This window comes from Chlamydotis macqueenii, chromosome 15, assembly GCF_036417535.1.
Source record: "Chlamydotis macqueenii isolate bChlMac1 chromosome 15, bChlMac1.mat, whole genome shotgun sequence".
In the NCBI taxonomy this organism is placed as follows: Eukaryota; Metazoa; Chordata; class Aves; order Otidiformes; family Otididae; genus Chlamydotis; species Chlamydotis macqueenii.
In genome coordinates, this window is record NC_141570.1 from 14,338,215 (window position 1) to 14,365,529 (window position 27,315).

The window sequence follows — 27,315 nt, forward strand, 5'->3', positions numbered from 1 at the left end:
AGCCTTAAACCCTTTTCTTCTTGAAAGGACGGATGCTCGTTCTGAGTGCTGGCAGGGAGACGCAGGGGTGAAGCAGAGAGCAGGAGGGTGATCTGGGAACCCGTATGCTTTGTGTGACTTCACCAAGAAGACAAAACAGCCAATGGTTTTACAATTGACGTTGCTTTTCTGTGGTTGGCTCGCCCCCAGATCTCTCACCATGTTCTGGGAGCTGTTTTGGGTGTCTAGACCTGTGTGGTGTTGATCTGTAACTCATGCGTGTGCCGGGCGTCTCTTATTTTAATACCTACCTGTATGTGCAGTGAGTACAGGCGTATGGAGTAGCCTTCATGAATGTCTACCTGGAAGGGGTGCTGCTTCTCCTCTACCCTACTTCTTCTTGAAGAAGTGGCAAATGTATGGTACCCTGGAGATCGTGCTCCCCTTGTCCTCCGCTACTGACCTACTGGGAAGCACAGTAAGAGATAATTTGCGGAAGCTTGTGCTGCTGCTTTCTCTGGACACCCAGCACTTGTGAGTGGATTGTTACCTTTTGTTTCCTTGGTCAGTCCGGCACAAAATGTTGACGCCATGTTTTCTAGGCAAACTTGCCCTGCTGGCTGGAGCATTTCTTGTTTACAGCCTTCAAGTGCCGTGATTTTATTCTTTGAATGCACCTAGCTTGTGTGAAAATACCGCCTTTCTCTGTGTTCTGTATTGTATCCAGGCTGCTGCAGATGTTCAGACCCTCACTTCTGGGGATTTGTCTTATTCACACTAGCATGTTGGGTGTATTATAGCTTGATTTGCTGTTCTGACCTGGGTGAACCTCTGGCAAAAGTCTTGTTTGGAGCTCTCCAGGTCCTTCAGACAGGAATGCAAGCATATGCTGTAGTGATTCACTAGGGTTATGTTAGCACAAGTATGCGTGTTAAGTATTTGATTATACTGCTCTTAAATTTCATTTTGCACCTTCTGTATTAAATTGCTGAAGCTGAGCATTTCTTCAGTAAAATTCATGCTGGAACTCTCTTAATTAGGCAGGAGTTATTACATCTGCATGAACTGAGTAAAAAAGGGTTCCCTTGAGAATTTTTAGATTGAGTTATGGAGATATGCCTGGTCCGTTTCTGAGTATTTTCGACAGTGCAGCATATTCATCGAGGCTGTGTAAGGAAGGAAGAGGCTGACTGATACCGTGAAGTCAGAGACGGTGCCAAGCTTTTCCTGAATAGTTTAGCTGCTTGGCTTTGACCCAGGCATTGTGGCAGTTAAGGTAGTACTGATAGACAAGCGAGGCTGGAGCTGGGCAGCAAAACAAGTAGTGTTGTACACCTCTCAAGGACAACTGGCTGCGTTCACCGTTCATACGCGGTGCGTGAACTAACGGTGGTACCTGCAGCTGTAGGATTACAGCGGGATTTGAGTTTACGTATGAGAATCTCCTCTGCCCTGCCAGTGAATCGTGTCCGTTCTATCACTTTGCTCTTCAAGACAGGGGAGATCTTCTCATAGTGTGTTGCGTTGGCTGCTTGTTCCAGGATCTCCGGGTCTCCCTGGCCGCTCCTGGGTTGCCGTAACTCACTGCTTGTCCATGGCTGCCCTAGAGCTTGCTTCAGCCCGCCTTCTTCACCGGATTTGTTACCTGCCTTTTCCAGCAGTAGGGAGAAGGAGTAATACTGGGCAGTGGTGATCACCCAGTGGGATCCAGCTGTACAGCAGGCCATAGCCAAGTTATGACTCACCTCCACGTTAATTGTAATAACTTCTAAATTCATTCTTGTGCTGGTTATCATGCGTCTGTTATGCATGTTAATTTTTGTTCCTACAGTAAATGTGTGCAAGCTTCAGTCATTAGCAGCATCAAAGGTTTGGTTGATGACTTGCACATTTAAAGGAATTTGAAGTTCCTATATTTGGATGAGTTCTGATCTCAGTATCATCTTCTGTGTGATACTGGAGGTACCTTTTGTTGAGCTTCAAGAGTTCTTTGTGTTACAGAAACCTGGATTTTTCCCTGTGGTGCACCATTTTATTTGCAGAGTTAAAAGAATTAGGCTTTAGACTTGTCAGGCACATGCAGGATTTCTTCAGCCCAAATACTGAGCCTAGTGTGAAGATTTAAAAGGAGGGAGAATGTTTCTGCTCCTGAGGGCTGACATTCAAATGTTCACTTTATGGTCTCATTTTGTGTCCTGGCACTGTAAGAGTGGGTGAGATCCCTCAACACCGTTGTTACATAGTTCACTTTAATAACTTCAGTCAAATCTTGGAAGAACCTTCCTCGGAGGAAAAAGAATGGGAACCTCCTGGGAAGCCCCAGGTGGAAGCCCGTGGTGCCTTGCCTACCCAGAACACATAGACTGGAGTACTCCTGTCCTGACTTCCAGAGTGATGTTGATGATATCTCACAAATACAGGTTCTAATCCTCTGGCATTGTCTTTCAGGTATAAAGATGACGTTGACAGTCCTACTGAGGAGAACGGGAAGCAGAAAGTCCTGTACAGCCTGGAGTTCACGTTTGACGCAGATGCCCGTGTTGCCATCACGATCTACTGCCAGGCTACAGAAGAGTTTGTTGGCGGCATGGCAGTGTAAGTCCTGGGCGCGTGGGCGCGTGGAGGGGCGCAGGAGCTCTCGGTGGTGAGCCTGTCAAACAGCTCTCGTTAATCACCCCCAAAGGCAGTGCTGCCCCAGATAGTGGAGAGGAAGATCTCTTCTTTTTCTGTTTTGTTTATATATTCGGATAGCTTTGAATATTACTTTCACTTCCCTCCCTCATATAGCCAATATCTTCTCTTGTTCCCTTTTTGGTTTGTTTTTTGGGTGTGAGGAAACCATTCTATGTGCAGCAAAGGAGAGGAGCTCACAGCTGTATGCTTTGTCAGCCGTATGTCCTATGAAATGTAAAAAAAAAACAAACCACCCTTCCCTTCAAATACTACCTGTTTTTTCCAGATCACCTAACTGACTGGATTCCTGTGTTCCCTGTGACAGGAGCATCTGGACCACCAAAGTAAAGTTCAGTCTGATGTTTACACAGCGAGTCTGTGGAACTGAGGCCCACCCAAAGCCCCTTTTGGGAGAAATGGCCACATCAACACAGGCTGTTGTGAGATGGCTGTCAGGAGGGGTCACTGCCTGAAACTCTGCCTGTGTGTTTCCTGCCCGGTACACATACTAGCCTTTGGTCAGAACGTCATCTGTGGAGTCTTTCTCACATCCCGGTAGTGCACCCCTACAGATTTTTATCTAAATCGGCGTGTTTAAACCATTCCAATCAACACTGTATCCCATCAGACTACGAAAAATTTCCTCTCTGTATTAAGAGCTAAGGTGGCTGAAACGTGCTGCTCTCCTTGTTGTGAACTGGGTACACGTGAGCTTCTGGTATGTCATGGCACGCTTCCGATGGCCATGGGACAAAGAATTATTTTTGTTCTATGGGTGAAGGAAGATTCAGACTGCAGAAGCTCTTGGCTTCCTCTAGGAGAGGCTTTTGGCTGATCAGCAGCTCTGTGCACGTAGTGCTGACGGCTTCTGCAGTGGCGCTCTGGATTTGGGGGTAAGCTTAGGTTTTATTGAAGGGGTCTGCAGAGGTTTCAGCAGGGAGAAATATGTGTGATAAACCATAAGATGGCTTATGTGTTTCATGGAAAGTATGAACGTCGCACTGATGATCAATGAACAGTGTATTTTTAGAAATGAGACAAGCTCAGTGCTCTCATCCAGATGTGTGTTCCTACAAACCGGAGGATATCACCATCCAGAATTTTCCCTTTTCTTCTGTTGAGGCCTATGGCTGCCTTTATTTTGGGGAGGTAATACATTAGCTTCTTTTAAGTCCTTGAAAAATATCTCTCGGCCAGCTCTGAAAATGCTTTCTGTTTAGATCCAGTTTTTCCTGAGCAGAGCTGAATGCAGCAGGATGCCTTAGAAATCCATGTTCTGTCTCTTAGGTTCTTAGGTTTCCTGGGAGTTTAGTGCTAGTGAAGGTGTTGGAATGGCAGCCTTGGAGATTGAAGTCCTCTTTTCCTAACACAGGTACAATGTGGAGAGGTGGCCAGTGTCCCTTGTGCTGCCCTGCAGTGCTCCTAAGAAGGAAACCATTTATGGGATAACGGGGAGAACTGAGGGCCTCTGTGGCCAGGGTGGATGTATTTACATTGCCAGACTTCAGTCGTGGCTTAAATCAGTAAATCTTGTTTTAAATAATTGACTTTAATTTTTTTTTTTTTTTTTTTGCATATTCACTTGCTGATTTACCCCGAAGGAGAATTTGTTTGTCGCTGGTCAGTAACAATGCAACATCTGTGAGCTTCGCATCAAACTTTGTACTGCATTTTATAAAGAGCTTACGTCTGTAAAGAATATGCATATAGTTTAAAATGTATTTTTTCAGACCCAGCAGCTGTGTTGGGGTGGAAGTGCAACTGAATCACCCGAGACCAGCAGTGTTGCATTCTTGTCGCTTAAACTCCTCTGTGTTGGACTCAAGAGACTGTCTGTCTCATCAAGTTTTGCACTGAATAATAATTGCCTAATGGAAGCATTAGTTACCAAATATAACTAACTGTTTCTGGACAGAGTGTGTTTCCAGTCTTCTGTAAGTAGTAGCTCTCCTCTCAGAAGTCTGTTGGTTGGTTGGAGGAGGAAAACACAGTTTCTCGTTCATTTAAGAACACGTTTTACTGAACCGTAGTGCCACGCCCTAAGCCAGTGCCTGTCCCCAGTGCAGCTGTCTGTTCTTTAAGGCTTATGCAGCAAAGATGAACTACCTAATTGCTTTTTAAATTTAGTTTGAACAACTCCTAGGTAGAGTTTCTGAAAGTTAACACAACTGTCAACTTCAAAGAAAAAGATATTTAAAAAAAAATATGAATTTTTTAAATCCACCCTGTCCATGGTTCACTGAGAGACGTATCGCTGTTCCGGTGGCGGGGGAGAAGCCTTTGTTCCTGAGCCCCACCTGCCTGTGCACGAAAACAGGATCAGCAGTCGTTACCTCACTAACGAAACGCAGCTGACGATACTGTGCCGCCCTGCTACGGTGGCGGTGCTCTCCAGCGCGCTAAACCTTTACGTTAAAAGTCAAAGCACTCGGATTCAGCTCTTGCTTCCACTGCTGGCCTTTTGTTTGGTAAATCGTACTTTAATTTCCCCGTAGTATGGAAGCGATGAACTGTCTGTCGCTGCTGTGGAGTTCTTGGACAGTAAATGTTCTGTAAGTGTGGGGACTGCACCGGAAGCCAAGGAACCTTTTGGAAGGCACGGTCCTGATTTTGTGCAGATGTGTAGGTAATAAGGGCTGGGGGAAGTGAGATACAAATACAGACTTTGTAAGCTGCTTTAATTCAAGCCAGGCTATTTTTCCATATGGAAGTGGCTCACGAAGCACGTCTTGGGGCTAGTGCAGCTGCCCAAAGTAGGCATCTCTGCTGCTCTGGATTTGCTTGCTGCTAGTAAAAACCTTTTGAAGCTCTGATTTCAGCTTCGCAAAGCAATTCTGAAAAGGCAGTGCTATAATTACTTTGATTTATTCTTTTCAAATTCTAGTGGGGAAAAAAAAAAAATCTGGGCTGCATTCTTAGAGCTCTGAGTGGAGCGAGTGCATTTTTGGTGCATTAATAGGAATGCAGCTTCCCCCTGCCTGGGCTGGCGGTTTTGCCTTTTTCTCAGTGGCTCTTGGTGCTAACAGCTACATGCAAGGAACAAGCATGTGCAAAGGCTGCACTGTATATAAATTCAAAACTTTTTCTATTGCTGTGTCCACCACTTGATTGTGAAGAAGATGCTCTTTAAAACAAAACACTTCTTTTTTTTTTTTTTTTTTTTTTTTTTCCCCCCACTCTCCTATATTGATGCTCAGTCCTAAAATGGGAGAAACTTTCTGGACCCTTGTCAAAAGCAGAAGTTTTCTCTTAGTCCCCAGCCTGCAGCATGGCTCGTTAGAAGTGCTAAACAAGTTCTTGCTTCTCTGCTGAAAGAACCTCTGATTCTGATAGTATCAGCGCCCCTGCTCATGTGAAACTCCTGCTAGGAGTGTTATGTTCGTAGAATTTCGAGTGAGAGGAGGGAGGGGAGGGAAGGTGGCTCTCCCTGAGCAGAGGCTCTGCTTGTTGTAGAGCCTCTGCTCATCCAAGAGCCACAGTGCTCTGCCTGTCTGGGCCTGCCCTTAGGCTTAGCTGCTCTCTGTGACCAAAGGGAAGCCTTTCTGCAAGCCAGGAAGCTTCCTCCTGGAGTTTTGGGCTCTGTTTAAAAGCCAGGGGCTTTGTCAGTATGTGCTGCCTGTCCTAACCTGTCTCACAGGAGCATTCAGCAGACTTTCCCGGGTAATTGTGCTGGGAGATACGCTCAGCTCTACCGTTTCCCAGCCAAGATCTTGGGAAGACGAAGCTCCCAGCTGCTGCCTGCCTCTTCTGAACCGCTGAACTCTGCGTTTCACGGGGAGCTGTATTGTCACTGCTGTGGGGCCGCAGTTGACCAGTGAAGTCTGGAGAAGGTGAATGTGAGGCTGTTGGTGATTGCAGAGGTGTCTTCACCTCTGCAGCCCTGTGCCCGCGGGAAGGTACCCAGCACTTTCCGGTGCTAGTGCAGATATCTGTAGAAGCCTCTGGGATAAAATGGGAATTAATTTAAATCTAGAGTGGGCTGATGCTCTCACCTTCTGAATATCTTTTGCCTGGTTACTTTGTGGTGAGCCTAAAGACTCTTTTAGAGTAAAACACATTCATTCTCTGAGGACCAGCTGGTAACAGAAACCAGATCTGCCTGTGTCCAGAGTCTCTTTAATGGCACGGAATTAGTGGTGACCTGCCTCTGAAGAGCTCAAGACTCCCGATATCTTCAGTTTTATTTATTTTTCTGGTTGTGTCCATCTTCTTTGGGTTTGGAAATTGGCAAACTGTTCCGCTGTGCTTCCGTTTCCTGTGGCAATCCCCGCAGTCAGCTTTAGCACAGCCTTTTCCCCAAGGATCCGCTCTCATCTTTGGTTAGTGGTGAGTGTGCTCTTGGGGAGTTGGTCTAAGATCAGGCTGTCTTGGAGAGAGTGATATCTCTCCGTTTGTCCTTTCCTTTGGCTTCAGTTTCCCAGCAGCTGGTTAGAAAGCAGGGAATACTGTGGTTGGAAAATCCGTAATAGCTTGACTGCTCACCTGTGAGGTCAAGCCTTGTGTTGCTTGGTGTCACTGAGGCACAGCAGTACCCATCAGCTTCAAAAATGTCCTACAAACAAAGAGAAATTTGCTGTCAGAGTCCATGATGCTAACTGGGTTTTAAGACTAGCCAACTGGAGAGGCAGCTCCTCGCCAGCCGTAGAGGTGATCGCCACATGCAGCAAGGAAGTGTCCAGCCATCTCGGCCGGAAGGCAAAGGGTGACCAGGATGATCTCTGTCTAAATGGCGTGAGAATCTTTGCCTTAGCATAGAGGAGGCACAGACACACGGGTGCACGAGCTGTACGTCGACTGCTCGCCAGTGATGGCCCGTAAGTGTGCAATTTCCCCCCAGATAAACGAGAGGGTACTCTGCATTGCGTTTCCGTGGCAGGGCCGGCAGTACTCCTCAGCAGCTCCTGAAGGACTCTCAGTTCGTAGCCTTTCTTCTCCTGCACTAAGTGGTTCGTGTGTTGGTACCTTTAGATGTCTTTGGTTAGCAGACAGGTGTGTTTTTTGGAGCAGGCTGCAGAGATGTTCATATTCTCTTTTTGTGTGTGCTCTGCGGATGCATCCTTTCCTTTTCCAGACCGAGGCCTTGACGTGCACGCTGTTAGCCTGTTCCTGGGAGGGCCCCCGGGACTTTTCCAGCTGTAGGTATCCTGCTGCCTAGCAGGAAGGATGGTGTAGTTACAAGATGACAGCAGCAGTTGTTTCCTCAGGGGAAGAAGCCAAACCAGCCCTGTAGCTGGAAGCACTTCAAACAGCCAGCTCTAAACACATGAGCAATCCAGGCATCAGGAGCTGATGATAAATATGACATGAGAGGTTTGAGTTTGGCAGCCCATTCTTATGAAAAAGATCTTCCTCTTTGGACAGAGGAGGTTCTCTTCCGTATCCTAGTAATGCTGCCAAACTGTCTTCTCATTATGAAGAGAAAACACAATGAAAATAGGTCAGTCTAGCTCCGCAATCCTTGCCCTTTTTCAGGGCTGTGCTGTTTGTGTTGCTGATGCACAAATGGATGTACTGGATATTAAAAAAAAATAAAATCTCATTTCCTTGTTCGTTTTGCAATGCCTGCTACGCTCATTGCAAACATCCTACCGCAGTCTTTTAAGCTGACGGTGTGTGTGACACTGCAATAGATGATATGTTCTGTCTGTTTGTGGAAATGTGAATAGTTGTTTTACAAAATGAAGTCGAACTGACACAGGTAGCTCAGCGCATGGCTGTTTTCTCTAAAGCTTGCACAGGAGACAGAGGCACTCAGATATTCCTTTGGTTATTTAATAGCCTCTGCCTATTCAAGGCCTTTGAAAGATGCTCTTGCTGCTTTTAGCTGTGGACTGTGGTGATTAAAATGAATTCTTTGTGCAGAGAGATTTCTTCTGTGTGAAGAAATCAGAGGCCAGTGCTGTTCTTTGCTAGGCACAAGCCGTTACAGCCGAAGCCTGCTTTGATCCGGGCAGAACCAGTCCCCAGGGGAATGCTGTAGTGTGCAAAGTTCACAGGCTGGAGAGCTAAATTCTATAGATTTCAGCGAGCAGACAAACCCTCTGTCTTTAATAAGAGTTCTGGCCTTTGTTCCTCTGCGTAGCTGTTGTGTCAGCCGCCAGCTTTGAAGCCTGGTTGGAGTCGTGAGTGGGGTGCTCTCACCAGTACGCTCAGCAGCGGAAGGCGGACCTCTGCGGGTGCTGGAGCAGGATATGGGTGGCAGAGTTTGAGCTGCGTGGTAAGGTGGGGTGGAAACTCAGTCTTGGGAGGAAGCAGGAGGTGAGAAGACAACTGGCAGGGACTGCAGCGCGCTGCCAACTTAACACCCAGTTAGCCTCCAGACTCTGTGGGAGCCTCTCTGGGCTGGATCTTTAACTGAGACCCAGGGCTCTGGCCACCTTATATTTGGTGTATTTTAGATCCTGGCCAAAATGGAAAATGGGAGTGTGTGGGTGGGAGGGAAAGGGGAGACAGCATGCTTGCTCCACGTCAACTCCTGGCCACTGTGAACACCAGCAGAACATGGCTGTCTCCCTCCTCATCACCTGTAAGAGGACTTGGAGCCTGCCAGGCAGTCACAGCCTGCAGCAGTGGAAGAAGTGGTTCCTGAGAACCCTCTAAAGCTTTTGTGTAACTCTGTCTTGTCCTCAGCTCACTGCAAATTGCCATGCAACGCGCAATACCTGTTACTAAAGAAAGAGGACTCTTGTTTTGTCCACAGACTCTCCAAAGCACAAGCTGCCTCTCAGCCATTACTGGTCAAAAGCGGTACGTTGGGGCAGCATTGCTGTGTGCATCCTGCTTTTCTCTGAGGAGTGGGGTCTGGACAGTGCTCTGCCTAACTCTGGGGCAAGCTGGCTGGGATCCTTGGGTCAGGGGTCCCAGCGTGCATGCGGTAACCCAAACCATCTTCTGGCTGTCTGGGGCAGCTCCAGCGCCGAGCGGAGCTGAGCATGAGGAGCACAGCAGTGAAGAAGTCTGCATGAGTTGGGACTGGCGCCCTGCTGAGAACTTCCCCAGGCGCTGATGAGGGGTGAGCGAGAGGGGGAAACACCCCCACACATTCATGTTGTGTCTCCAGTGAGCACGTAGCAACAGGAGTTTAACTCTGCTTAGCTGGAGGTTCCCGAACACGGGCATGCCATTGGTGGCTTGGGAGCCACTTGAGGTTTCCAGGTGCCCCGTGGCAAGTCTGGACTGCGTACAGGGAGAAGCCTGCGTGAGCCACAGGCTGAGTTTCTGCGTGCAGGCAGCGAGTGCTTCTCAGCTGGTGCTGGAGGAGTGAGACTGGGGAATAATTTGAGTTTGTTTCCTGTTCTCTCAAAAATCACTGTGATATAGTCACAGGGCTTCTCATCTGCCAGTTCTCTGATACACAGCTGGTTTTGGGGGGTGGAAGGGTTTGACAGGGGAGAGGAAGGAGTGTAAGCTTCGCTTTGTGGGAGTAAAGGTGTGTCAGAGAGCTTGCAGGAGGAGATGGGCCGCATGAATCCTGAGGACAGAGCTGGGGGCTGCTACTGCAGTCAGCAGTGTGGTAGCTCGCGTTGCTGGCAGTTCTCATGCTGTCAGGGGTACCTGAGCAAGCAAACAGCTTTAAAAAAATGTGACTGGGGATTTCTGTTTGATCCTGACCTAATAGGACAGATCCCACCTCTCCATTGTGCTGAGCTGCCGGGGGTCGCAGGGTGGTTTTATTCAACCTCCCATCAGGATGGAGACCTGGCCTGGTGGCGTCTGAGAAACAGCAGCCCAAGCGCTCAGATTTCAGCCTTTATGCAGCACGAGGCAGCCTATTTCTTCCTTTATTCTTAATATTTGCTCTCTTTTCCTGTAACACATCTCCACAGCTCTACAGAGCTTTTTGACTGTTGTTTGCTGTAGGCCCGCAGCAGCGTAGGCAGGGAATGGAAGACTTCTGAATGCAGCAGATGCCAACCCAAAGGGCTGGGGATGGCTGGAGACCATTTAGGCACTAATGTGCTTTGCAACCACTTGCCAAGTTGTCCTCCTGTGCAGCATGAGGCTGGTGTGGTGGATCCTGTGCATCACCTTAGAGAGATGATCCATCTCTGTGGTAATCTGGGGTCATCAGCGGTCCCAGGGAATTCGCCAGGCTCTCGGCTTGCTCGCTGGCTGCTGACTAGGGTTCTCCAGCATTGTCTGGAGTGTTCACATCCAAGTCTGACATGCGTTTTGGCAGTGGGGCCTAGGCAGTCACACAGTCCGAGGCATAAAGCTCACTTGGGGAAGCCTCCTTGATATTTTTGTCATATACTTCCGCTCAGAAAATCTATGTACCTGGTTTATTTCTTTTCTCAGGGGCGGTGAGAGCATCAAGTCTATGCGAGTGTTGTTCTGCCCTACCTTACTTGGGACAGTGTTACTTGTTTTCCTGGTGTAGACTGGTTTGGGTTTCTGGTGCTGTAAGTGCAGGTCCTCCAGCCTTCCTGGGACTGATCATCAGCAGGTTCACACCCCTTTCCGGTGCTGCTGTGGTGCATGTCATCCAGGCAGCCTCTGACCTCTGCTCTCTCCTCTGCACTTTATTTCCAGCAGGTTCCTGACTTGCTGTCACCTCAGATAAGTCGCTCTTCCATCCGTGACTTTCCCAGCTGTAGAGGGAGAATTGTGCCTCTCTGCAGAGCTGGGAAGCTTTGAGAGCGCCACAAAAGGAGCTAGATACAGGCTTGCTCTATTCATTGTGCTTGACAACTCAGTAAATAAAACCTCACTCAATTGCTCGCTCTGTAATTCACACATAAAAGACCTGTCACTCTGATCTCTCCCACACCACAATTTAAATGCGAAGTATGGAGCAAGACCTTCTAGTAAAGCAGTGCAATTTCGGCGCGGTACAGAATGGTCTCTGAGGGTAAGGTATTATCATAAATAACGTAATGCACCTGCCTGGGCAGGAAGAGCAGAGCGCACGTGGCCTGGCCTTCGTCGTGGCCTTCCAGAATTCAGTGTGGATCTTGGGGCACGTGATAAGGCGTCTGGGTCCTCAGAGGGTGCAGGAACTGCACTAGCTGTCTAGAGAAAGGCAGCAGTTCATGCCAGTCAGGAGTCTGATTTTTTCCTCCTTGGGTTTGAGAGGAATTAATTAAGTATCATCATCTTCTGGTATCCAGGTTCTCATATCTTCAGCTGAAAAATGCGTCCCAGTCATCGTGCTTTAAGGCTCTGTGTAACAGTGCTGGTTGGCCTGAGTCCTGGAGGGCAGCCTGCTGTCTCTGTGGGCTCTTGCACTCTGGGGAGGTAGCTGCCAGAGTTTTAGCTCTTGAGTGTGAAGTTTCTACAGTTATCACTTAAAGCTGTGTATTAAGGTTCAAGCGTGTCCTCTCTAATCGCCTCTTCCATCCTCCAGCCCAGTCTTCACATCTCTGGTGTGACACTCGTTCTGCTGTTCTTGATTGACTCTGCACCTTGTTTTTTTCCAATAGTTTTTGCTTCACCCTGTCTGGAATTGAGCTGCTCAGCCCTCTTGCTCCTTGCTTAGAGAAACCAGAAGTTGTTACCTCAGATGTAGAAGAGCTTTGTGTTGCTGTCCCCCTCTGCTGTGCTGCGCTCCTCCACAAAGTGTAGTTAGGCCAAAGGAAGTTGGAGCTTTCCAACCTTTGCTTACGTACCTGGAGGTTTGTAAGCTGTGTCTGTACGCATGGTTGGTAGCTGAACAGCAAAGGCTTTGGTGGTAAAATCACCTTCAGATGTTCCCACCCTGCTCTGCAGTTTGCTGCCCTCTCTCCTGTCCCGGAATTGACACAGCGAGAGGCTGTGTGCATCCACCTCAGACATCGCTCTCCAGAAAGGGGTGAAAACTGCTTGATCCTGTTTTGCCACCAAAGCCCACTGTGAGTCACAGTGTCTGTAGGTCAGCGGGCAGTGAAATATCTCTCTTGGGGCAGACAGCGCTGGGTGGGCCCTGGGTGCAGAAGGTGATGGATGATGGTCCCATCCCAGAGATGTTCATCCCAGCAATGTTCATCCCAGCCTGGCAGTGCTGGTGTTTCAGTGCTGGGCCTCGAGACGGAGGAAGAATTGTGACTTTTCTCTAGGTGGCCGGCGTGGAGGGCTGCTTGGTGTCTCTCTGGTGATACAGGTAGCCCTGCAACACCTCTGGGGAAGCACGTGAGGAGCAGAGGAGTGAATTGTAATAGCTCTTGCTTACCAGGATGATGGTGAGCCAAGCAGCGTTTCTCACTGTCCCACGGAGGCAGAGGAGAGCTTTCAGCGCCGTGCTGGGTTGTGTGTTGCTACTGTTAGATCAGTGCTCGCTCTTCCTGGGTTTCCTGTAGAAAATAAGAGTGTGCGCTGCGCTGGAAGCCAGCATTGCCTAGGTCCTGGATTTAGTGAGCTAGCCTTTGCCAGGCTGCCGCACCCCACTGTACTCCTCTGCCACCCAGTGTTTCCAGGCAGGTCAGTATGGATCCTATCAGACCTTGCCTGTCTGCGCTGCTTTCCCTTCCCTGTGCTCACCTTCTTGCTTTGACCTTCCCCTTCCCTTTTTTGTGTCCCCACTGAATGGCTGCCAGCCCCTGCCAGCTCTGCCTCTTAGAGCTGCCACTGGTGATTCCTGAAAGGTGGGCAGGCGTGAATGAATGAGAGCAATCATTTGTTACAGCAAGTTTTCTTTTTTACCCCTTTCTTCAGATACAGCACAAAGAATCCCTCTCTGCAGTCGGAGACGGTTCATTACAAGAGAGGAGTAAGCCAGCAATTCTCCCTGCCTTCCTTCAAAATTGATTTCTCAGACTGGAAGGATGATGAAGTAAGTCTCTTCTCAGTGTCCCCTTCTTTCCACAACCCTCTTGCCCCAGAAGCACTGGACTCCATTTAGTGTCACGGAGTTCTGGCTGGAAGACGCCCTCTCCCAGTTGCCATGGCATGTTTTGTGGGAGTGAGACTAATGGGGCGCTGGGAGCAGCAGGTGTGAACGCTGTCTGGGAACTTGGCAGGTACATCAGGCAAACAGGCAAGAAACCCAAAGACGCAACTTTTGATATCGCTGCTCAGCTGGCATCCCAACATCAGGGAGACGGCAGAGGTTGGCACTGGAGTAGAGGAACCCGCCACTCCCCAGCCTTCGTCTCCCTGCCAGCCAGAGAGCTTGTGGGAACAAACGTCTGTCTTGATCTCTCTGTTTTGGTGGTTTTTTGGTTTTGTTTTTTTTTGACTGATCCTCTAGAACAGTGGTCTCCAAAGTGGGGTGCATGGAAGACAATTCATTGAGGTGTGGGAAGAACTTCAGTAGAGCATGTATGTATCTTAGAAATAATAAATATATTTGGAGTACGTGCTCAAATTTTTTTTGCTGATGGGATATGAATAGTCAAAATAGCTTGAAGACCACTGCTCTAGAAGAGTCCTGTTCTGTTCAAGGGCCACATCCTTAACTTCCCTCTGGGGCAGATTCACACAATGCCGTCCTCCTTTTAGTTTAACCCATAACTGCAAACAGACAAGAGCTTGATTTCAGTTAAGCTTTGTGGGTTTTACTACATAGGAAGATCTCTAGACTCCTAGTAATTTTGGTATCTTTGCAAAATTCCAACCCAGGCAGTAACTCTCTGCTTCTTGAGCTTTGGCTCAGGGGCTTCCTCTGCACCAATTTTTTCTTAAAAAAACAGAAAAACAGGAACAACAACAACAAAAAAGCAAGCAAAAAAGTAATCGTTCCTGTATTTTGAAAAGATTGAATAGCTATTGTCTTGAAGTTACAGTTACAGCTATAATCAGTCCCGTGCCTTAACAAATGCTGTGGCGGTTACCCAGAGCCTGCGGAGTCTGGTCTCCTGATGTCTTGGCTTCTCTGCCAATGTATGATTTCACCAGTTCAGCCTACAAAAGCCTGGCAGAGCTGCTTTTAAATCCTTTCTGTCATCTGAGAGCTGGAAAGTAAGGGCTCAGATCCCTTTCTTCTTAAAGAATCGAGAAGCTTAATTTTCACTTTTGTTCCTGCCAGCAAGGTTTTAACTCAAGAACTAAAGTCGTGTCCCTTTGACAGCTTAAAGGGAGAGAAGCTGCGGAAAAGTAAGCTTCTAGTTCCCCTTGCTTGATTCTGCTGCATCCTCTGTCTCCTCTTTTGTCATTGATGTTACTGGGAGCTCTGGTTGTGGAGAAAATGTGGAACAAGCACGGTGATTTGGAAGAGTTTCTTCTCCCGTTTCGGCTCTGTGTACAGAAGTCTTAGTCCTCTCAAGACCAGTAAAATGCGTATGGCTAAATCTTCTTAACTGGCCACTGAAATGCAGCGCTTTTATTTGAGATAGCTGGCAGTGTTATCACTCAGCTGTGTATGACTGCATGCTTCAGATTGCTTTCCAGCTTTGTTATTGGGCTTGTCCAAAAAACCCAGATTTACTTCATATTTCTGCTCGGTGTAATACGCACACATGATGTAGTTCTTGGCTGGCCAACAGAAGGGAAAATAATGTTATGTTGGGTTGTTATGTGGAAAGCTTTAGAAAAGTTTACTTTGTTTTCATAATATACTGGTTTGCTTGTGAGTTGTAGTGTGTGACTTGTGTTGGGACAGTCGTTTTCGGGTCCCTAAAAATGAATGTGAAATGGACCCTTAAAGAGGCCTTTTGTTTGAGAGCGCAGAAGTTTATATTGTAAAGCAACCACAATTCTGTGATGTGACTTTCCCTTCAAATGGACAGACAGTAACTGTTGTACAGTAATAAATCAGAGCAGGAAGCAAAACAAAACCATAAGCTTCTTCCAGCAATTTTAATTAATTGTCCTCAATGAATTTTCCCTCTGTGGCATGCCATAATGGGTCAGAAATGCAAACTGGAAAGGAGTGGCTCATTGAGTCTCTTCTATAACAAATACTGAGAGGTTAAATGAGATTTTTGTGTTTGCTGTGTTAGCCTGCTCTTTTGGAAAGAGAATAGATTCTAGTTGTTTAAAGGCAGAATAAAATGTGAAACCATCGTACAGAGGATGAAAACCAGTGTCCATCAGGTTTGAAGACTGGCTAGGTCAAATCGTAAGGTCTTCCAGCAGGTGCTTTCTGTTTGGAATCAAGTATGCGCATTTGAACGGATGTGTGTGTATGCAAAGCTTTGTCACACAGCTGAGGGTTTCTTCTAGAAAGCGCTGCAGAAGCCGAGTGGCCCCAAAGGCTTGCAACCCGCACACGGAGCGTGCAGCCGTGGACAGAAGAGCAGAAGGCAGAGCCGTGCGGGTAATGGGCTACGGCGCTGGTGGCTGACTGGGTGTATCATCTCCCAGTTAGCGTTCGTTTCAGGATGAACGTTTAGGTTGTCATTCATTTGAGGAGGAACCATTTTCAAATATGTTAAGGCTTGGGGCGAGAGTCACCTTTGTCCAGTCTGGGTGTTTTGGGTTGCCATTTGTGCCAATGCCAATGGCTGCCTTGATAGTTTATGTTTCGAGGGACTGGCTGGAGAAAATCACTGCGAATGATGCTGGGGCTGCGGGAAAGCGGAGGAAGCACCGAACCACTGCCTGAACCGTGCTTTGAGTTGGGTCTCAGTTTTCCCTGGAAAACTGAAAACAGACAACCTGGAGCACAATGATGAAATGACATCTTTTTCTTTCTTGGCAAGAGATGAGACAAAAAACCCCAGGTCAGTAATTAACAAAAACACTACAAATCCAATCCCTGAACCACTTCCATTCCTGGCGTAGGACAGTGTTTGTAAGGTTACATTTTTCTTGTGTTTGCAAGATGACAGGGAGCTTTTGAAGTGCTTTAATGAAGTGCAGAGCAAAGGAAGAAATTGAGTCTATTTTCGTTGCACTCAAGTGAGATCTTAAATTTTCACTCTTGCCCACTAGAAGGTCAAGGACCTGAATTCCATAACATGCTAAGAGATGGAAATCAGTCTGGTGTTTCCTTAAAGTGTTGTGTGAGCTTGGAGTTTTACAGATTTTTCTCTACACAAGAGTCAGGGATTTTTTTGTGGTGTAGGGAGCATAATGCCTACTGCTGTGCTATAACCAGTATATCCCACCATACGAAAGCATATAAATAATGTATAAAATCCAAACAGAGATCCTTTCCTTTGCTAACCACGGTTGGTGTTTAGTGCCGTGTCTCAATGTATGTATGTTGTAGTTATTCTGACTGCCTCCCATTGAAAGTTGGTGTCTGAATCTTAAATCCTCCTGTTCTGTTGTGTTCTTTAGAGAACAGGGACCGGGGCCGTCAGAAGGGGTTTTTTGTTCCTCTGATGTTAGTGCTATCTCGAGCGTTGCCTTCAGGCAAACCTGGTGGGAACGGTCTAACCTTGTCTCGTTTCTTTCCCTCAGCTGAACTTTGACTTGGATCGTGGCGTGTTCCCGGTGGTCATCCGAGCGGTGGTGGATGAAGGGGATGGTAAGCATGGTGGTGTGCTCCCTTGGTTTTTTTTTCTAGCTCTCTTGGAGGTTATCTGACTCCTTCAGCGCAGGCCTCCTCCTGCAATGACAAAAACAGTTTACTCGTAGCAAAGACTTGGGAAACCTTTCCAGGATAAAAATATTTCAGGAGTTCACTTTAACTTCCCGGTATTAAAAGGGCCCAGCTAACCACAGATTCTTACATAAAAACATGCTTTTAAAAATAGCCTCCATTTGTAACAGGAAAAATGGCCAGGTGTTCAGTGTTGGCATAGTGTTTAGGAGAGCTCCTAGCTCTGCCACCAGTGCCAGGCACACGCTGGAGCAAACGACTTCCTCTCTCTTTGGGTTTTGCATTTGCAGTTTGTAAGGCAAGCAGGGAGTTGGTCTTTTCCCCTCTTTGAAGGGTAAGTTGTCTTCGTGAAAGCTGTAGCTAACTGTAGAGTGCGTGTTCCCCTAGGAATGGTCAGAGAAAAAGAAAAGGCTTTAAAATGCTCAGACCGCTCGTCAACCACATACAGCTTTGTTCAGCAGTTTAAAATCCTCCTGCCTTTTCTGAAGGTTACAGTAATACAGCAAAACCTTTCATGGTAAATAATTGTTTGTTATTTTTAAAGCACGTTGCCATTTTGGAGAAGAAAGTCCAGTTAGTATTTAGATTGTTGCTCACCTTGCACATTATTTTCTTTAGGGGGTATGTACTTTTGGGCTCCGTGTGCTTGCACTCATTCTGAGCATCAACAATGAAAATGGCATGAGGAAGTCACATTTTCTTTAAAATTAGAGGCTATTGTGGTCAGCAGGACCGGGATTTCACTTCTGCACTTTGTAACATTTTGTACAAAATTTAGGAATAATTAGGAAGGAAAAAATCCAGTGTTGGTTGCATTGTTTCGTGCAGTCACTGTGCCCGGTTTCTTACATTGTAGATGTGAAAGGGTCCAGAAACTCATTGCATTGTTTTACAGTCCTCCGAGCAGAGTGAAACAGAACTGGATGTACCCATTTAAAGTGTGACTAACAAAGCACACTGAAATGGAAAGGAAGTTACTTCTAAAGTGCATCTCTTTGTAGTGATTTCAGGCACTGTTAGTAAAATTGACATGTAGGTGTATTTCTTGACCATAAATATAAAACCCCTTCCTCTGTTTATGGAGCTTTTGGCAAAGTGTTTGTACTTTCTAAGGCTGGGCATGCCTAGAAGGACCAAAAATAGAACAGGAGGCAGCATGGGAAGCATGCATTTCTGCACATGCCATGCCCAGTCCTGGCCAATAGTGTACAGTCATCTGTCTTAATAACCTGGAAAGGCAACTGCTTTTAAATCCACTTCTGGAAAGAATATAAACACAGAAATATGTAACACTTGAGTGAGATTTGAGGGAATTGTTGTGTATTTTAGTTCTTTTTTTAACTGATGGGACTGGAACAAGCTGGCCTTTTAGTGTATGGAGCACCTGGAAAATTACAGCTGGCCTGTAACTGCTTTTGCTAAATAAAATCGAACGGCAAATTAAAATAGCAGTCAGTGAGGTGTTGGTTTGGACTGAATTCTGCCAGGAGATGTTTGCGTGTCTTGAGGAGTGTGAGCCCTCTCCTGTTCCTGCCAGCACAATTGCTCTTGGGGAGAGGCGCAGAAACCCTTCCAGGAGGGAAGGTGCCACAGAGCTCCAGCCACACGCGCTGCTTGAATGCAGCAGAGGATGGGAGGGGAAGCGATGCCTGTTCTCTCTTGGCGGTTCAAACTGCGGGGAGGGACCTGAGGGTCATTTACTGAGCGAGCTAGAACAGCCTTGCTCTTGGCTGGCAGTGAGGAGAGCAAGCAGACAAATTCCCAGTTTTAGCCCTGTTTTCTGCACGCCGTTATGTTCCAAATCACACCCAAGTTGCCATGACCGATCTCAGTTGCCCAGCACATCCACAGGCATGGACTCTCCTCTCCCACATACTGCTGTTTCCAAACGTGATCTTTGTGCTGTAGTCCAGTGAATGGTTCCTCTTGCTGTCTCTGCTGTTCTAGGGGCCCAAAGGAAGCTCTGGAGCTCCTCTCCCTTGTAGACAACACAGGAGTTGCTTCCTTCAGCCATTAACTTTCTGGCAGAGAGGTGATAGTAGTGTCTGCAGCTCTTCTGCGTGTGCTGTGCACAGCCCATGTACTCATCGGTCCAGGCAGAGCCTTCCCTTCCCTTGGTGACTCCTCCACAACCTGTCTCCCCTTTCCATTGATGAGTCTGGAGAGCCAGAGGAACTGGGATTGTACCTCTGTTCTGTATTCTGTGTTTGCTGAGGGAGCCATGAGTGCAGTACTGAAACCTCCGACAGCCCCTTCTCAGTGCTGTTGGGTTAAGAGGGAAGCCTCAAGTTTGGAAGAGGGAAGAAGTGATGTTTGTCTTTGGGGAAAAGACTGGAGAACTGCACAGAGATGTTAGCATCCAAAATTGGGATGAGAAATAAATGTTTTAAAGCATGTCAGATTACAGTGAAATAAAGTGATAAGTATCAGAGCTGGAAGCGCTGCCAATTGCTGTTAAACTAGATGGATTTATTAATCCCAATGATAAATTCAGGTAATTAAAAACAGGATTTTGAGGGGAGAGCAGAATCCCACTGAGTGCTTTGTTTTACTTTCTCTTTCCAGCCTCTGGAAACAAAGTGGGATAGTTTGGAGCACCCAGGATAGTGAAGGTGTCTCTGTGCAGGGCCCGCCACAGAGCCCAGCAGGGTTTTGTTCTTGCTCTGCAGGAGCGTGAGATGAACCAACTTGACAACAAGATAAGAAAGGTTTTAAATTGCAAGAGGAGATTAAAATAGCACACGTGGTGGTTTAAAAATTGTAAACTGACTAAAATTCAGCTCATGGTAGTTCTACACTTGTGCTCCTTTCAAGGCTTAACCAAGACTGCTCTTTCTCTTTTTGCAGTGGTGGTTGAGGTTACGGGTCATGCCCATGTTCTTCTAGCTGCATTTGAAAAGGTAAAGGAGTTCTTTTTTTCCTCTCTGCCTGTCATTGTGTATGTAAACGTTTCCATGGGTCATTAGATTGTATTTATATAACACTTAGCACAATGGAGTCCTGGCCCATGACTGGGGTTCCTAAGAGCTATTGTAGTACAAATAATTGCTTGCAGCAGCTCCTCTGCAGCCTGTAATTATCATTTGTGCTTGACCTGGTCACTCAGCTAATTGTAGCTGGTGTTTCCTGTGTGTGGGGAGAGGGTGTGCCTCAGTGGCTGTGATGTCTGAGGCTGGAAGATGTTGACCATGGCTGCTACCGTGCAGTTTTCTGGGGCCTCACGATCTCTTTGCAGAACCGGATCTGCTGTGTCCAGACCCTGCTGCACCATTGTTTGTCCTTAGCTTACACGTAGGTCCAAGCCCTTTTAAAGAATTAGGATACATCCTGCATAAAGATTTGGAATTCCACTGCTTTTCGGTGGCAGGTTTGGCTCAGTAGCTCGCCGCTGCTGAGCCAAACTGTAGGCACCAGCCTTGTTTAACAAAATCTCTTCCTAGGATAATCGGACCCTGAAAACAGATACAAGATCCGTAACAGCACCATGTTGTGTCTGGCTGTGGTAATGCTGCAGGCACATATCCTGGGCAAGTGGTTCTTGTAGGGATGTGCTAAGAGGAGGCAAGAGATGCTGGAGCAGAGCTGGGCATGAGGGAAGCAGCATCAATGCTGTGCTGTTAGAAATTCCCCGCTTCCAGGCTGGCGTGTGGCTGACTTCTGTTTTCTCAGTCTGCTCTGTTCCTGTCGTATCCCTGAGCAAGTTGACAGGTCTTATTCTGTTCCTTCTAGGTGGGTCACGTGGATGGTGACAGAGGACATGGAAAGCACAGTTGGTCCTAGGGAAGCTCTGTGACTGGAAGATGCTTTAAGTGTTCTAGGTTGACTTTTTGTTGGACTTTGTGAAGAAAATTAATTTCCTGTGTTAGAAAGGCTGCAGCACTGTTTCTGTAGGTAGTTCTACTCCTGGCAATTAGAGATCTGTCACAAATGAGATGGGCAGCTGCAGCGCCCCTGGGACTTGGGCAGGGATGTTATTCTTCTAGTTTCCTCCTCCAGCTGATCTGGAAACACAAAACACACTGGAATCCCTCAGTCATCGTTCAGCAGCACCTGGGAGAGGACAGTGTGGGCAGTAAGTCCCTGGGAAAGGCTGTGGTGTTTGGTGCCTGTCTCTCATCTTAGCAGGAAAGTACTGTAGGTGGACACCCTCTAGCCTTGCAAGATGATTGTTCAGCCATTTCTGAGGAGAGAAAAATAGATGGCACCACCAGCTTCCTGCGTGTCACAGCCTGATTACCTTCCTCATCGGTGAGACTCACCTGTGCTCCCCTGGCTATTGCCTTCATACATGCTGTGCAGAACCTCTGAGCTCTCTGGATGCACAAAGGTCCTGGCAAAAGCCCCTTTAATGTTCAGGGAGCTGAAGGAGGTGTGCAGCAAAACTGGGAACCAACTAAAGCTGCTTAGGCTGCTCCATCCGTGCTGGATTATTGCCAGTGTCCAGGAAAGTGCTTCCCTTCTTTTTCTAGGCCGTGTGCTGTGAGAGGGAGGTGCTGTCTGGTGGAGCCACATCTTACTTCTCATCTTCCGCTGAATGCTTAAAACGAGATCACAATCTTTCTTTTAATAAAAAGTGACAGGGCAATTGCTTGTTGAGTTCTTTCTCCTTCCTCTTTGATTAAAATACATTCCCCATCCTTAGAATAACTGCAGCTTTTGAAGTGTAGGTCCGTAAATCCAGAGGAGGTCCCTTGCTGATAAGCACTGCTGCTGGTCACCAGAGCACGCTCCGAGGACGGACAGACCAGCAGCCCCTATTTATAGAAATCTTTACGATCAGAATAGTAACTTTGGTGCTATGCATAGTCTGGCCTCACAGCTCTTCCAAAGGCAGGAACTTGGCACTTTGTTTGCCTGGAAAACAGGACTGTTCTATCTTTTTGTGCAATGTTGTTTCTTCCTTTTGGATGTCCTTCAGCAAACAGATGCGTGTCTGCAGCTGCTCACAGCAGCAGGCCCTGCTGTGGTTTCCCCTGAGTCTCCTTCCCTGCTCGCTAGACTGTGGCAGGAGAGTTGGTTTCTCTCAGTTTAGTTGACCGCTGGGGATGATGGAGAAAATAGAAATAGCACGCTATTGTTGACACTAGAGCTGACACCAGGTATGTACAGAGTTGTTCCAGCCGTGCCTGCTGCCACTGAGCAAATGAAAGGCTTGAGGTGGTTGCCACGGCTCTGAAGATGGCAACGTGGAGCATGTGGGCCTTGTTTCTGACTCCATCCAGGGGACAAGCCTTGTTCGCAGCCTCATGCCAGCCCCCTCCAGCCGCAACTCCAAGTCTGTTTTGCTCTTAATTTGTACACTTCAGCTATTTAATGCATTTCCTTTTTTCCCTGCTAGCACGTTGATGGCAGTTTCTCCGTGAAGCCCTTAAAACAGAAGCAGATCGTAAGTACCTGTCCCCTGTCTACTGCTTGATTAAAGATGTTTGCTGGTGTCCCACGGGTGTCCAACCGTACCCGGTGGGAAGCTTCGGTGTGAGTTCACCAAGAGCCTGAGATCTCTCCTCCTTAGCTCATGTATCACAAGCACAGGCAGTGAGCTGCTGCTGGCTCTTGACGTTGGGTGGTTTGTTGCACAGCCAGATGTGTTTTGGGGGAACAAATACGGCAGCGTGGGACTGGCAGAGTGATGGCGCAGGTCTCTGTGCTCCTCTGGGAGGCAGGCTCTATGTCTAGATCCAGTCTTCCCTATAGATTCCCGCCTTCCTGGCGTTTGGCGCTGGAATACAAAAGAGAGACTGGCAAAGAGGGAAATACCAGGACCTGTGGCCCTTTTTTAGCCCGTCACTGTGTGGTGTGATGCGCAGGGCCTGCGTAGTGCCTTATCAGGATTGAAATTGCATCCAGTCTTGCACAGAGAGAAATACATAAGCAACTGCAAACTGCTAAGATTGCCAAGAATTTCAGCTTCTGAAAGGAAATTTGGTAGTGATTCTGCTGCAAGGATCAGCTTGAATCTTGGAGAAAGAGAGGAGATTTGGGTAGTTTATCCCTTCACCTCTAGATGTGTGCTGTGTTTCTGCTTTAAATGTTTGACTTGAGCTGCTTGCAGTTATGGCTAGGCTTTTCTGGTTGAGTTAAAAAGCCTTTTACTACCAAGAAGGTCATGAAGTGCCTTGATTAAACATTTTTTACCCTAAGATTTTCCTTCCAGTCCCCAGGTCAGAACAGAGCCACTGAACAGTATGTGGCACTCAAAGTCCCACAGGTATTTTTAATAGAGACAGAGGCTGTTTCGGAAGCGAGTCCATCGAGTGTGCGAAGGCGGGTTTGTAGTGGGAACATCCAGGAGAGCCGTGCCTCTGAAGGGAGAGCTTGTGCACTGTGCTGGGAGAGGCTGCCTGAGCTCTGAGCGAGCAGAGCAGCGTGATGCCAGCCGTGCCTCTTTCTCACATATTCCTCTGCTCAGAGAAGAGCATTCATGAGCTGATGAAAAGCCGCTCGTTTATCTTACTTGTGGGTTTTTTGGAGATTTTTGTAATTTTTTTTTTTAAACATGACTGTGAGCTCTCTGAGTCGGAGCTGGGTTACTGCGCACACTATCGCAGTGGGTGTCCCGTTCTCCGTTTAGCACTCTGGACTCCCCAGATGGAGGGCTGTCCTGCTGGAAGTGCTCTCCAGGGAAGTTCTCACCCTACCACAGAGTGGTTAGCTGACTCCTGCAGTGAAACAGGGTGTGCTTGTCTGTCTGTATTGACAGACTGTGTAACCTTCCCTCTCTGTGTCTCGTTGTAGGTCCTTTTTTTTTTTATTGGCAGTTTGTAAATTGTAACGCTTGTATGTTCTCTCCTATGGCTTATAAAATAGAAGGAAGCTCTTGCTAGAAGAACACACAGCATCGCTGAAACTGAGATAGCATCTGCACCCTTAAGAGCATAGAGCAGAGATACAGAATATATATCTGGAGTGAACCATCTGTATAACATTGTACATTCTTCTCTATCGCTGCTTTTCTTTTGCCTTCCCCTCCTTGCCGTTGCCAGGATTGCTGGGTACCCTTTGTGTGCATCAGTCTCTAAAGCTCTTGGGGAGCAGGAAGCAGCAGCTGATGAGCTGAACTGCTTTGTTCTCTCAGCTGCGATCAGTTATAATGTACCTACCAACCTGTTTAAAGAAATTCAGCCTGGATGAATATGAACAGATGGATCAGCAGAAAACATGACTTGGACTTGGCTGGTGGCTCCCGTGTGCCTCAGCTGAGGCTGTATTTAGCAACAGAAGATTTGGAAGGATGACGTGGTGCAGGATGGGTTGAGGAAGCGTGAAGGTGAAGGACTGCATTCTGTACAATCGCCTACTCCTTATTTACTCCTACTCTTTTAAAACCTAGAGATCTTTCTAGTAAAAGCCATGTTGCACTGCTCACCCTTTTCCTACTGTGACGTAAGCTTCTCGGGATTTTTAGAGGCAAGCAGTTAAAACGAACGCAGGCTCCTGCAGAGGCTTGAGTCTGTTCCTTCCTGACCTCTTCTTTGCTTTGAGCTGACCACTTCTGTACTCACTGTTGCTCACCGTAAGCCTCCGAGGACTCAGGATGCTGTAACAAGACTCTCTTTGAAATGTCAAGTTATGAAAGGACGTCTCCCACATAATTGTTCCCAAACTTCCTGGGTGAGTGATGAGCTGTTGCAGAGGATTTTGCTCAGCAGTCCAAAGCTGACCTCATTGCCATGAAATGCAGGCCTAGAACAGCTTGTGTGTGCGCTGCACGCTGTGTTAAACGGGAAGACTCTGGAATTAGTTTGTTAAAGCTGCTGTGTCCCAGCTCAGAGCATTTCTGAACTGGCAGACGGGCTGGATAGAGCTAGCTCCTGCCCTTGTCTTGGCCTGTGACATCTTCTGCAGAACTGAAATCCCATGGCAAAGCCATTGCTCTTCTGAGCACCTGACTTGATGAAAGGAGAGGAGGGAGGCCAGTTACCCATGGCCAAAAGCCCTGGGATTGACGAGCTGTTGAAGCGCTGTGGCTTGGCTTCACTGCGTGGTGTCCACTGGACAGTTAGTGGAGATGGCAGGAAAGCGTTTCCTTCCCTTGTTTGTGAGATGTGTCGGTTTGATGCCTTGCAGCCCCTTCACCATTTTACCTGCTGTGAGGTTTTGTGCAGAGGAATATGCCCTGATCTGGGGAAGCTGCTGCGTAGCACCAGGTCTTGGGGGACCAGTTTATTTCTGCGTTCTCGTAGAGGCTGCTCCTCACAACTGTAAGAATCTTGTGCTGTACTTGCTGGCTAAGCTAGAGAACAGGGGAGAACACTTTACAGTGCAGGGGGGCTTGCCTTGCTAGGACTTGAACCATCAGCCTTCCTTGCCTCCATGCTTTAATTCAGCTGCGTGGGAGAGTTCACAGGCAGCTGCCAGCCTTTCCATGAAGGCATGGCTTGGAGGAGTACGTTCCAGGTTTGGGGCTGTGAGCAACTTCCACCAGTGCCTGGAGCACTTCCTGCCAGCGCACACCCCAATTTCGAGGTGCCACCAAGGGCCTGGAGATGGTCATAAATGACACCGCACTAACGCAGCGTTGTCCCTTGAGTGCTTATGCTAAGGGAGATGGTTTGTCTGTCTCCGGTAGCTTGACCTCATGCTCCCGGGTGATGAAGAGGGAAGCGATGTGCGGCCGTTGATGTGCCAGTAACAAGCTGCTGGCACAGAACCTCTGCTGAGGTTACAAAGATGGATGGAAGTTCATACTGGTTAAAGTTAGGCAGTACTTCACAGAAGGAGAGGACTGTGGAAGGCTGTTTGCCTCTGGCTTAATTGAGTGATGAGTGCATGTTCCCTCCTTATCTCCAAGACAAGCAGAGTCCTTGTTCTTAGATTGTTTTGATAGTGACCAAAGTGGCCAGTTGGGCTCCCTGCTCAGGCCAGACAGGATGGGCACCACTTTTTGAGCAAGGAGAGACTCATTCTCCCGGCTATCCTTTGCGATATTTGTTTCTGTGAACTTTTTCTTGTAGCTATAGGGGAGCTGGCTGTTGTGGGTATAATGTGGACGTTTTGCCACGGGGAGGGAGGGGAGGTGATCACCAGACAGCAATGACAGAGCAGCTGGTGCTCCAACTGTTGTCTTCTTCCCTAGGTTGACCGGGTGAGCTATCTGCTTCAGGAGATCTACGGCATTGAGAACAAAAACAACCAGGAGACCAAGGTAAATGTGCTCAGGGGAAGGCTCCTGCTCCCTGAGCTGTGGGTTTCCAGCCTGCACCTTCTGCTTTTGAGCTTAACTGTGGGGGTTGGCAGGATAACTTGGAGATGCTTCCCAGAATGACTGTGAAGTCCATTTGTAAGCATTGAAGAAGCCCAGGGCTGGCAGGTCCTCACTGGTGTAAGGCCCAAACAATCAGTGGAGTTGTGCTGAGATAATGTTAGACAGCAGGAGGTTCCTGAGGATATTTCCTGATGCTGGAATTGCTGGGAGAGAAGGATATCAGTGTCCCATGGGGCAGAGCACTGATCTTGAGGGCTTGTAGAGACAGTGGGCCAGTGCCAGCTGCTGCTTTTGGTGCCCTGAGGCTACTGGCCAGTCTAGGTGCTTCCTAGTTTGCACAGCCAGGAGTATATATATATATTTTTTTTTTTTTTCTTTTTCTCATTGATTGTAAATGAGCATTGCCTCCCAGGCTCCTCTGAAATCTTCACTCTGGTGCCCACACCATCTCACTGCCTCTCTGCAGTCAAGGCAGTCGTGCCTGGTGTGTCTGTGCTTTGCTCCTGGGGCCCCTTCGTTGTCTCCTGGTTGTTAGGGACGGTGAGCATTTTATTTTTTTTAGTGGGAGGACTGCGTGTTCTCATAGCATTGCAGGGAACTGAGCTCTCTAGGGCTTGCCGATGTCCAGAGAGCATCCTGCATCCCCAGCAAGAGGGAGTACAGCATCACTGAGGGGTGTATACTCAGGAACATTGCCCATCTTTAGGCAGGAGCTTCTGCTGAACCCTGGCTCGCTGCGCAGGTTATGTGACTGCTTTATGCCTGCTTCGGCTTTGTGTAGAGCTGCCCTTTGCTGCCACCTGGGCTGCAGAGCGTACCAAGCGCTGGCCTCAGGATCAGACTGCTCTGGTGGGTGTAGTGTGTGATTTGCAAACAGTGGAGTAGCCAAAGAGCAAGACAAGCAGCATTTCCTCTCCAGGTGTCCTGCCCAGAGCATCCTGTGACCTCTATCTGCCTGTGCCAACACATGGTGCCTGAAGAGGCAGGAGGGAGAAGTCTTTTCAAACATTTTTCTTGCACAGGATCTCTTTAAGAGGATTGAAGGCTTCTGTTT

The 27,315-nt window shown here is 47.7% G+C and overlaps 1 protein-coding gene across 3 annotated transcripts in view; it reads left to right on the forward strand.

Annotated features, from left to right (window-relative positions):
* MGRN1 (mahogunin ring finger 1) overlaps nt 1–27,315 on the forward strand; it is a 51,205-nt gene that overhangs the window by 13,677 nt on the left and 10,213 nt on the right. For all 3 annotated transcript variants that reach the window (XM_086759976.1, XM_086759977.1, XM_086759975.1), the window contains exons 4-9: nt 2,428–2,574; nt 13,282–13,399; nt 16,915–16,981; nt 19,904–19,956; nt 22,395–22,442; nt 26,133–26,201. In XM_086759976.1, coding sequence (XP_086616102.1) covers nt 2,428–2,574; nt 13,282–13,399; nt 16,915–16,981; nt 19,904–19,956; nt 22,395–22,442; nt 26,133–26,201 — 502 coding nt within the window. The remainder of the gene's footprint in view (nt 1–2,427; nt 2,575–13,281; nt 13,400–16,914; nt 16,982–19,903; nt 19,957–22,394; nt 22,443–26,132; nt 26,202–27,315) is intronic.